The sequence below is a fragment of the Narcine bancroftii genome, chromosome 1, assembly GCF_036971445.1.
Source record: "Narcine bancroftii isolate sNarBan1 chromosome 1, sNarBan1.hap1, whole genome shotgun sequence".
NCBI classification, from domain to species: Eukaryota; Metazoa; Chordata; class Chondrichthyes; order Torpediniformes; family Narcinidae; genus Narcine; species Narcine bancroftii.
The window spans coordinates 259396273-259408530 of record NC_091469.1 but is presented as its reverse complement, the minus strand read 5'-3'; the positions used below and the strand labels follow the sequence as shown (position 1 = coordinate 259408530).

Genomic DNA, 12258 nt, shown 5'->3' with positions numbered 1-12258 from the left:
GGAGAAGGTTTACGAGTGCACCGAGGACCCATTCCCTTCTCCCTCCTCTCCTTGGGGAGATGGCTTACGAATGCACCAAGGACCCATTCCCTCCTCCCTCCTCTCCTTGGGGAGAAGGTTTATGAATGCACCGACCCATTCCCTTCTCCCTCCTCTCCTTGGAGAGGAGGTTTATGAGTGTAAAAGTACGCACCCATAACTAAAGACAGTGTCTTCCCTGAAGCCATCAGGCTCCTGAGTGAACCCCAGAACAGTACTATCAGGTTGCTAATTGATCTCTCTTTACATTGCAATCCATTACTCTGTAATTTGTGTTCTTTACACAGATGTATGCTCGCAGAAGAACCGTTCTCACTGTACTGGGTATTTTGTGTAAAGAAATGACCGGAAATTCATGCTCTAATTACAAACACTGATGCCTCCCTTTAAGGACCACGTGAGCAAGTCCGACAGTAAGAGCCCAGTTAGCTTACATATCCATCACTTTTCTTCATAGTAAGGGACATAAAGTTGGTTGATGATCTTTGAGAATATTGGACAGAGTCCCTCTATCCCTCTGGCCAATTCTTCTATTCATAATAACTATGGCTGATCAGTGACTAATCTCGAGACATCCATCTTTCTCTCCAAGTTTCCTTCAGTTTGGGTATCACTTTCCATTGCTACCCTTTGTTCGGAAATATTTTCTTACTATTGAGCACCAAATTAGTCGATGTGTGATCTTCAAACTGAGCCCAATGAAAATCTCAGTCTGAGAACAGGCATAATTGCAAGCTTGTCTCACAACCAGCCTCCACTTTGCAGCATTTATCATTAAATCGCATCGCTGAATCCTTGCTCAAATAATCAGTCACCCAAATTAAGGAAGACAATCACTAATTTCCAGCAGGTCCTTCAATATCAACCTCTCCAGCTCTACATTTAATTGAGAGACCAATGAAATATTCATACTCCCAAACATAGGACCATAATTGGGCCTGAAGGATTGGTCATATTTCGAAATGGATGCAAGTTGGAATTTTACCCCCGTACGTGGAGTTCCAAAGTCTTAAAGCAAACTTTTTAATCAAATTGTATTTTTTAATCATAGATTTAATGATATCAACTTGGAGCTTCCTGAATTTGTTGATCAACCTTTGGCAAATCTTTCGAAATTCTGGTCCATGCATACCTTGTTAGTTAGTGTCCTGGGGTCTGTAGGCTGTGCGTGGACATCTCGATTCCTGTGCTGGTCTTCAATTGGTGCATGCATGGTCCGTTTGCATATGAGAGGTCGGTTGGCGCTTGCATGAGAGCTAAGAGCCCTAACATTGAATTTGCACCCTTAACTCTCCCATACGCGCCAACCCAACTCCCATATGCGAATCCATCGCGCATGCGCCAACCGAAGACTTGTGCATGCGCACAAGAATCAAGAAGGCCGCACCCAGACGACGGACCCTGGGATGCCGACTAACAAGATAAGTGCACACATTTTGGCTCTTACAAAGAGTAAATTGCTCATTATATTTATCAATGCAATTATAGTTTGTCAAATACAACATAATCCGTGTAAATTAAACTTTTAAAGCATTTTCGGTCATATGTGTGGATGGATCTAAGTCGCATATCGCAAGTCGGGGAGTACCAATAATCCAAGCAGATGTCATTCACCATCCTGCACCTAGCCAGTTCTAGAATACTCTGCCAATGAACATCCCATTCAGAGGAGGTTGCTAAGTTACTGTCACTCACCCCCACTTCCACGTGATCAGATCCTTTATCATCCTGTTTGTGAAGCACCTCAAAGTAGTATCTTCGTGCAGAAATAACACTGCGGAGAAAGGAAACACACTGGTGAGGACATGTATTGAAAACAATCTTTCAGCTGCTGTTTCATGAAGTGGTGTGTTGGATGAGTGGGTGCCAGTTTGATCCCACTCTCCACTGTTTGTACATCCTCAGCCTTGCCTCCGTAACATGTTTCTCCTGATGGGAGGCATTCTTCTTACCATGTAATAGAACAGCATGGTCTTCACCTTTCCTGGCAACTCTTGGTTAAGAGAAGTGCTATAGTATAGTGGATGGTAAAATATTACAAAATCAAAATATTGATCCATTTAGTCTTAGTAAATTTTTAAAATTTGCATTCTTAATATATTTCAATAGCATAGTGATTAGTTACACTGACCAATGGAGAGAGGGGAAAAAAAAATCAGACGGACTTCCAATCCCTAATCAATGTTGTCTGATCTTTTTCTTTGGCTTGGCTTAGCGGACGAAGATTTATGGAGGGGGTAAATGTCCACGTCAGCTGCAGGCTCGTTTGTGGCTGACAAGTCCGATGCGGGACAGGCAGACACGGTTGCAGCGGAAAATTGGTTGGTTGGGTTGGGTGTTGGGTTTTTCCTCCTTTGCCTTTTGTCAGTGAGGTCTGATCTAGACCTCGGTTAACCCCAGGAATGGGATCCTTTTGTAATGGAACAGTCTAACTAGACTCTTGCAGCAAAGAAGGGAGCACATGCCTGAGCAATACCACAGATAAAACTAGCGGGCATAGATTTAAGGTAAGGGGATTCGAGGGGGGGGGGGATTGTTTTCATCCAGACGGCGGCAAGTACCTGGAAAGCACTGCTTAAAAGATTGGTGGAAGCAAAAGTCACTGGGAGTATTTAAGCGTCAAGGCAATTTTAAATGCTCGTCTCGTCGCAGAAGGTTATGTGCTCATTATGGATGAGCCCCACTGGTGGCATGGGTGTGCTGGCCTGACTGCCCTATTTCTACTCTGTAACCAAAGGGGAGCTAGCAGCCGTGGAAGTGTACCAGAGTGAACGTCATAATATTTATGGAGGCAAAAAATAAAACCAGTGACGGCGGAGAGGCAAAGAGAGGGCTCTTGAAAATAAATAACTCCACAACTTCACATTAGATTAACAAAAACTAACCCAGTCATTGCCTCCTGACCCTTTCACCCACAAGACACATCTCCACTGCTACAGCTTCTTTAGCTGGTTTGAAAATGTTACGCAGTAATCTTTTGCAACATGCTAGGAAAATAATTTGATATTTAAAAGCCAGAAGGAATACCTTGCGAATATAACCATAACCTTTAAGAATGTGACATTTGAAACAGGATCGATTGCAATGTGCACCACTGCCATATACAGCTGCGCTGAAAAGTGTGCTGAGCTCTGATAGTATTGGATTTGGAGCTGCCACCCAATGCATGTAACAGTGGAAGCCAAGCAGCAACACCCAAACACATAAAGGCCATTTTCAAAGCAGGCTATTAACTCCAGAGCAGGTTACCAACTGAAGGCTGAAACACGTGGTTAATAAATCTGCACCTACAAGATATTTTCCTAGCAGGAGAACAAGGCTAACTGCCAGCGTTCACTTCCTCATTCAGCTCACTGTAAGTGCCTGCGCCAACTTCAAAATAAAATTGCTCATTATATTTATCAATGCAATTGAACGAGCTAACAACTGAGAGAGCCATTTTAACTGGGATCAACTCAAAATCCCAACAGACCATCCTCTACCTCTGGACTTAATTACACTCAACGGCAAGAGCAGTTAATATGTAGTAAACAGGCTCAATTACTGCACAATGCATTACAAGCCAGCCTTGCCAGTAAAATAATGCAAAATGCAAACTAACGAAATGCCAAAAGCTATGGCGCATATCTTCTTGTAAACGGGGTGTGGCATGAGTTGGCAAGCACTCTAGCTACAATTTGAATCCAGCCTAGACAGCTGGGAGAAGAAAAAAATCTTCATAGATAAATAAGCTCGCATTGCTGAAATGCAGTTGCTAATTCACTGTAGAACAGTTCACTGTTATTATTGCTGTCCCTTTATTTAATCACTTTATTTTGGCATGAACTCATCCACAAACTTGTGGTGGAACAAAATGGAGATTTCCCTGCTGATAATGTGGAGGAGGGCTGATGGACTGAGGTTGGACAGGAAAGAGAGAGCTCCATTTTGCTTGTAACCCACAACTTACCTGACCTGATCATGTTTCAGGATATTTTCAAGTGTTGGCTTCTATGGTCTTAGGAGATTGGTGGTTCATCAGATTGAGGGCATTAAGGTACAGGTGCTTATCCCTTTATCCGTAATTCCAAAAACCAAACTTTTTTCCATGAATGTTATGTGCTCAACTCATGAATGAAAATCCCGCGTCGGTCCGCATCGTTAATTAGCGGTGCACATGGGAACGCTTACTTTATAAGTGCCACTGGAAAGAAACAGAGTGCTGGGCCTCCGATTCGCTGTATAAGAATCCCTGATTCATCGTGGATGGTATGACATCGACGTCAGAGGTCATCGACAACAGACGCCTCTGCTGCTCACCGACTTTGAAGACTGTGAAAATGTTGAAAAGAGCTGCAGGGTGATACGCCATAGACGGACCAGACAAGTGTTATACTAATTCTGGGCTTTTATTAACAGTCAGTATAATATGCCTCCCCCCCCCCCCTCCCCCATTACATCATCACACAGGGTCTCTTATGGGTAACAGTGAGAAGCAGAAAAGAAGCAGAAAGTAGAGTTATTGCAGAAGTTTAATGGTGGTGTATCTGTGCAGTGTCTTTCTGAAGATTATGGTGTGGGCACCACCACCATATAATGACCGAAGGAAAGAGAGCGCTCAGTTGTTGAAGTTTTACAGTGTCAGTGATGACCATAGATTAATGAAAAATAGGAAAACATTGCATAGGGGCAAAAACAACGCAGATATTGATGGTGTGCTGATGGAGTGGGTTCAACAACAAAGAAGTGAACGCATGCCACTGACTGGTTTGCTTGTCACGAGACAAGCTAGAAAATTCCACAAAGAACTGAACCTTGAGGCGAATGTGAATATTCAGAAGTTTGGCTGCAGAAATTTAAGAAGCGTAAAATATATTGAAAATCGGCGGTGGAAAAGCTTCTGCTTTATTGATGCAGCTGAATGCTACATGGATGAATTTGCTGAGATGGTATTTGATCAAAAACCTTAGTCCTGAGCAAATTTACAAAGCTGATGAAGCAGCTCTCTACTGGCACTACCTGCCTAGAAAAACATTAGCAGTGGCTAATGAGAAAGCACCATCAGGTTTCAAAGACACTTAAGGACAGGGTGATTGTTCTTGGGTGTGCAAATGCTGTAGGCACACACAAATTAAAGTTGGCAGTGCTCAGAAGAAGCCAACATCCGAGATGTTTCAAAGGTTTAACAAGGTTACCTGTGCATTATTATGCTAACAACAAAGTATGGGTAATCAGAGAATTGTTTTCTGATTGTTTCAATAACCACTTCATACCAACTGCTCGAGTACATTATAGGGAGGTTGGACCTCAAGATTACTGCAAAATTATATTGCTCCTAGACACTTGCTTAGTACAACCCCCCCCACCCCGGAAGATCTTGTGAAAAATTATGTTTTCGACAGCATTTACCTTTCCCCCGAATGTTACATCGTTAATACAGCTTTGTGCAGTGAACTGGGATTCACTGGTAGTGTACTGTGCTAATGGCTGGCCCCACCTCCCAATTCTGCTCCCATCTGGTCACATATAATCCTGGTTTCCCGTCTAAACCCAGAACCCTTCTGAAGATTACTATGAAACCCTACCCTTAGTTATAAGCTAATAAAAGCGTTTGTTCACCTGCCAGTTTTGAGAGCTTTTATTCACGCTACACCTTGTGACCATAAAGACCAACTATAAAGATTTTTTTTCTGAACTGTGTGCTCGATGCAGCCAACAGATGAGTTAGTCTCAAAAGTTTCCTGTTAAGGATGCCATTTATGCACTTGTTAATGATAGGAAAAATGTAACTGAAGCCACATTACAAAAATGCTTGGCACAAACTTTGGCCTGCAACAGTGTTCGCTGAAAATGAGCCTGCAGTTGAAGACCTTGAAGGATTCCAGGTCAGTGACAAGAAGGGGATGATAGCAAACCTCATTGCTTAGGCCAAAAATGTTGCAGCAGAAAATGTAAACACATTAGAGGCAGCTGACCTCGAAGGAGTGCTGAACATTGATAATGATGTACTTGATGTGCATTTCTTGAGTGATGGAGAAATTGCAGACATAGTGTTACCTAACGATAAGCATGACACAAGTAGTGATGAGGAAGAAGACATTGTGAATGCAGGTGAAAAAAATTCCCATAGGTGATATGGTTAAAATGCGCCATCAGTTAATTGGTGGCATAGAACAATGTGCATTTATCACTGAGCATGCGATTATGGCAGTTTATTCAATTAAAGATAAAAATCTCTTTTAATGAAACAGTTAACACTGCAAGAAGTCCCTAAAAGAATCCAACCTGAAGACATTATTGTGATGTGCTTTTACTGCTTTTATGTTTGGTTTTACTCTAGTGATTTGTTCATCTTTCTTTATCAATGAATCTGAACTTTTGAACTTAGTTAGTGTACAATTGACACTGGTTCAAACCAGAGTGCACAAAATGTGAAAGGGACAGTAGAACACAGTTCAAACCTCAACAAGTGAAACAGATTGAAAAGTGAAAGTATACATCCTGGGAGTCTGGAATAAAAACAGAATATTTTGGAAGTACTCAAAAGGACAGGCAGCGTCTGTGGAGAGAGAGTGTGAGAAAACAAAATCAATCAATGTTTCAGGTCAAGGAACTTTATGAAAATATAAATGTTTTGAAGATGCTGCAATTTTTAATGCATCTTTTTTTGAACTCCAGAAATTCACAACACTACCAATATTTCATCCCTGCCCAGATTTCATTCAACATGTTTTGGGATTATCCCCAAATGATATATGCACTTCCCTCAAGTTGAAAGGTCTTGCTGGGCTATAACCTCTTCAGTCAGAAGAATGTCCAATTGTGACCTGAGCTCAAATCACATTGGTCTAACCCTCCTGCTCATCTCACCTTAAGTCCTACTTCAGTCCACTGTTTGCAACTGTCTTGACATTCTTGATATGGTTTTTCTAAGGAACGTGTTTAGTGATGAGCAGGGGAAGTCTTGAAAGATTTTTGTGCAAATTTATATTTCAGAAATGAGAGACTAAGTCTGATGGATATTTATGTCAGAGCAATTTCAATCGGTTTAGGAATCATGTCCAAACGAATTGGGGATTGTTTATATTGACCCACCATGAATTCAAAACCTCAGAATGTGTTTTTGACTAATTTTTGTTTCTTTGTGGAATGGATCTCAGTAATAATGCTCATGAAATTGGTCTGTATTTATTCAATCACTTCTCAAATTCTTCTACTAAAACTCCATGCCAGAACCACCTGTGATATATTTTGTAGACAAAGCATAGTCCTTAATAACATCTATGATATCCAAATTGTCAAGATTCATCCATTCACGACTGGGGTAAAATGAAGGTCAATGGACATCACCACAGAGCTGAGACTGTGTCACGTCCTTCAATAGTTCCATGGAGTTAACAATGTGTCACATCCACTAGGGGCAGCACAGAGCTAACATTGGTAGGTTTAATACAGCTGAACTTAGACAGGGTACTGGAATCTGTTGTAGAACAGAAATACAGGAATATGGTTTAGATATTATGTAGAAAGCATTTGGCATGCTTGCATTCGTTAATCAGGAATGAGTTCAGGGGTCACAAGAGATTCCCAATGTAGAAATCCAGAGCAAAACAATCTGCTGGAGGAATTCATCTGTGGGGAGAGAAGGTTATTGCTGACATAGATTAAAACCTTTAACCAAGAGATGAGATAAACAGGATAAAGCCTTGTCCATTGACAGGATGAGGCCCAATGCAAACGCAACATATTCCACCTGGGAAGTCTACAGCCTAATGGTAGGAATATTGAATTTTCCAACATCAAGTAGCCCTCACCTCCTGTGCTCTCATCTTTTGTTCCACTGCTGAACTACCCCACCCCTTTTATTTGCACCCTTTCCCACAATCCCCTAAACAACTGGCCCAGCCCACCTGGTTCCATCCACATTCCATCCCCTCCCACTCTGGTCCTATAAGGATGTCAATTATCGCCTGATGATTTCTTTTACCACCATAATAACCTTCTTTACCTACAGACTCCTGCATGGGTAACCTCTATTTCTGTTCATCACCCATTATCAGCTGTCTCCAGCTTCACCCTTCCCTGACTCACCTTGCTCCAACTGAAACCCCTCATTTTCTTATCTCCCTTGCACTTATTAATCACCTGCTGTTGTTTCCAAACTCCTCCCCTGACTCTCCCCAACTCCCTGTCATTCTTCACCCCTTCCTGGTTCACCAATTCTCCACTCACCTCTGAATCACCTTCCCCATGGCAAGTGGCTCTCCCTGCTCTCCACGATCAGCCTTGAAGAAGGCTGAAATATTGACAATTTCTTCCCCCCAATTCCACCCCCCCCCCCCCCCCCCCCACTGATGCTACTCAAACTGCCAAGTTCTTCCAACTGACTTTCATTTGCTTCATTGAATACAGGCATTGGGAGAGCAGCTTACAACTATACAATGTTCAAATTTCTTGTCAGAGGCAGAATTATCATCTACTGGTAGTGCAAAAAACTGTACTCAAGAAGATACATAAACAAATAAAGAAATGTAAACAAACTGCCTGTGCAATACAGAGAGAAAAAAAATCAATAAAGTGCAAAAGTAAGAGTCTTTAATTTGTTGTTGAGGAGTCTGATGTTGCAGGGGTCACAGTTGTTCCTGAACCTGGTGGTGCAAGTCTTGTGTCACCTATACCTCTTTCCTGATGGTAGCAGCAAGAGCAGAGCATGTGCTGGGTAGTGTGGGTCCTTGATAATTGCTGCTGCTCTCCAACGGTAGCATTCCCTGTAGATGTTCTCTATGGTAGGGAGGGTTTTGCCTGTGATGTCCACACAAGACCACTCTTAGCGAATTGGCTACGGTTTTGTGCACCCACTTCTTTGACTAATATCATTAGGATGGAAAGGTGCAGTAAAGATTCATAAGAATGTTACCAGGAGTGGTAAGCTGGAGTTAGAAGGATAGGCTGGCGTTGTTTCCCCTGGGTTGCAAGGGACTGAAGGATTACCCAGTCGGGGATAGAAAATCACGTGGGGATTAGATAAGGTGAATGGTGGCAGTCTTTTCCTCAGGGTTGCGAAACCTAAAACTAGAGGGCATAGATTGGAAAGGGACCTCAGGGCAACTTTTTCCACAGAAAGTGTGGTGGGTATACGGAACAAGCAGGAACAGGAAGTTATAGGGGGCCAGACAATTGCAAGATTTTGCTCTCTCCAATTCTCTCCCTCCCGTCTTGCACAAAGATAGGTCCAATAAGCAATATCAACCGGAAGGTTGGGTTTTACAGCAAAAGGGTGTGTGGAGCGCAGAAGATAGTCTTGAGGAATCGCAATCAATATTAATCACAAGATAAAGGAACAGAAGTAAGCCATTTAGCCCATCGAGTCTGCTCTGCAAATCCACTCTGAGCTAAACCATTCTCACATCGAGTTCCAAATTGTGGCCTTTTCCCCATATCTCTCGATGGAGATGATATTCAGGGTGGGAGAACATGCTTACCTCTTCTGGCATGGCTAGATCATTAAAAAAACTACCTACAGTGAATTCAGCAAAGTGGTGCCCCATCTGCTATTAAACTCATGAGGCCACCCTCTGTTTTTTTTTCTGTCAGATTTCTCCTCTCATTGCTGGGGAATAGTACAGTAGAAGTCTGAAAATCCGGACTGTGTGGGGATTGGATCGGTCCAGATTTTTGGATTTTCCAGATTCTTTTAAAATTCAGATTTAAGGAGGAATAAGGAAGAGATGAACAGGTATGTTTTGATCATTTATTCATTAGCAAATACAGCATGCTTCATTTATCAAAATGGGCAGTTTTAAAGAAAAATAAAGTCAAAAGCATGGTCGCTTATGTCCGCTGTGTACAGGTGTGGCACTCTTGCTAAATTTTAAAAGTTTGAGAGTTTTTGAGTGTCTGTATTTCAGGCATTTGGATTATTGAACTTCTACTCTGTCCCTCTCCCTCAGCACAGATTGCAACAGCGGACCAGAGGAGGAAACATTGAATTTAACTCTCCCTTTTATATCTGCAAACCATTGTTCAATTTTTTTCTCTCTTCCCAACTCCACAAACGACAATTTTTGGATTTTTTTCTTCTTGAGATAGTGAAAGTGTGCTTGCATTGCACATTCATTGTCGAAGCTCCATCTAAGTGGATGACAACTACAGCAGAAAAATAAACTGAAAAGGCACTGATGGGCATGCCAAACTCACAGATATCAAGCATTGTCCCTGCCCTTTAATCTGGGCACAAAACCCTTTGTATGAGTTTTTAAAAAAAATCTGATTTTCCAAAATCCAATTAGCTAAATTCTATTCTAATCTTTTTTTTCCTAAATGTGATAAATGTAGAACTGAAGAAGATACACTGAAATTATATGTTCTGGTTAATTTCAGGGAAGGGAGACTTTGTACCTTTAGTTCTTAACATTACTGGTACTTTGACTCCAAAACCCTTTCTTGCTCTCTTTGGAATAAATGGGTCTGACATTGACTGCTTCACAATCCCACGTAGTTGCCCTCACCTCCCTTATCGCTAGAAGGGCCATATTGATGAGATGGAAAGACGCTGTCCCTCCCACTCAAGGGATATCTGATATGAGGACTTTGGTAAAAACTAGAATCTCAGTTTTGTTTCTTTATGGGGTTCCTTTCTTAATTAGCCATATAACAATTACAGTATGGTGTAATGGAGGATTTAGACTAGCTTATGAAAGAAGGGATGCAGTTGCATCAGAAAACATAATCTCAATTCCACCATGGGGCCCAGGGATGCATATGGATCAGTAGACATTATCTAACTTTCATCAGGAGGCCCAGAGATGCAGTTGTCTTTTGTTGGTTGCAGACTGTCAGGAGACCTTGAAGATAATTAAATCATTTGTTCAAAGAGGTAAGATCTGAAGTAAACAACTTTTGAGTAATATAAGCCATGGTCCCACTGCTGAAGTTTGAGACTCTCCAAGAGGTGGCAACATCTCTCAGCAAGAAGAAGAACTTCAAGATTCCAATCCGACGTCCCAGTCCGGGGAGATGGAGAAGCTACTACCGGTGCCCAGACAACCCACTACAAGTGTGCAGTCGTCGCCTCGCTTTGGCAGTTGGGACCAGTCCAGGCGTTGATAAGTATAACTGGGATGGGCTTGCATATTGTAATGTGAATTCACCTTTAGATTTAGTAATAAAGCCTTGTATAAACTGAACTGCTCTCAGTGTGTGTCTATTTTCTTTCAGTAGTTTGAACACTGTGACCAATCTAAAACAAACAAAATGAGAGGTATAAGTTTGCCCAAGACATATGGAAACAGGCCATAATCGGCCCTTCTAGTCTGCACCGATTTAAGTGAACTCCACTAGTCCAACCTACCTGCTCCCTGCCCATAACCCTCCAACCCCCTCACATCCATGCACTCATCCAACCTCCTCTTAAATGACAAAAATGACCCTGTTGCAACCACCTCTTCCTTAAGGTTATTCTATTCAGCCACCACTCTCCAAGTGAGGAAGCTACCTCTTATGTTACTTCTAAATTTTGCCCCCTAACCCTTAACTTATGACCCCTCATTCCAATCTCATCTACCCTCAAGGGGAAGAGCTTATCCACATCTACTCTATCTATTCCCTTCATAATCTTATATACCTTTATCAAAATTTGTAAGATTTAGATAACTTTTGGTTTTTGACCCCATTGATTTCCTTCCTTTTTCGTTATCAGGTAATGCACTGCTTATATTTAGCCAGCGGCCTTTGAAGGGAGAGGGTTGACAGTATAGCGATTTTTTTGTTTATTTCTCTTTTCTTTTAAATGCAACGTAGGTCTCAACACTATTAATATACATGCTTTGTTTAACACTTTATTATTATGTACCCATGTAACATTTACTGGATAAAACTAATAAAAAATATTGATTTTTAAAAATTGTCAAAATTTGTTCTCCTATGAAGCAAACTCCCTGCTCATCATCTAATAGAAGTCATTTTGAAGAGTTCCTTCGTCTCCATTAAAACCTCAGATCCTTCTGCCGAAGATACACGAGGTCAAAGAACACCACAGGAGAAGAGGTAGAAAATGCCATGGAAGCTCATGAAAGGAAAAAAAATCAAACAGTTGTAGCAGTTGAATTATTCATGCCACTAACTTCAGGGCTTTTGGCATCAGTAAAAAAATGAAACAGCTAACCTTTTGATTGCATTAATGAAACAGCAACCGTACGACTAAGGTGTACTGTTGCTGCCAGACATCGATGATGAAACAAG

At 41.6% G+C, this 12258-nt stretch overlaps 1 protein-coding gene across 10 annotated transcripts in view; it reads right to left on the bottom strand.

Moving 5' to 3' along the window:
* Positions 1-12258, bottom strand: part of LOC138742262 (N-acetyl-beta-glucosaminyl-glycoprotein 4-beta-N-acetylgalactosaminyltransferase 1-like) — a 710446-nt gene that overhangs the window by 222098 nt on the left and 476090 nt on the right. For all 10 annotated transcript variants that reach the window (XR_011344024.1, XM_069896414.1, XM_069896402.1 and 7 more), the window contains one exon: positions 1735-1813. Coding sequence is in view for 9 of the 10 variants with exons in the window: in XM_069896414.1 (XP_069752515.1) it covers positions 1735-1813 (79 nt within the window). In the remaining variant the exon portion in view is untranslated. The remainder of the gene's footprint in view (positions 1-1734; positions 1814-12258) is intronic.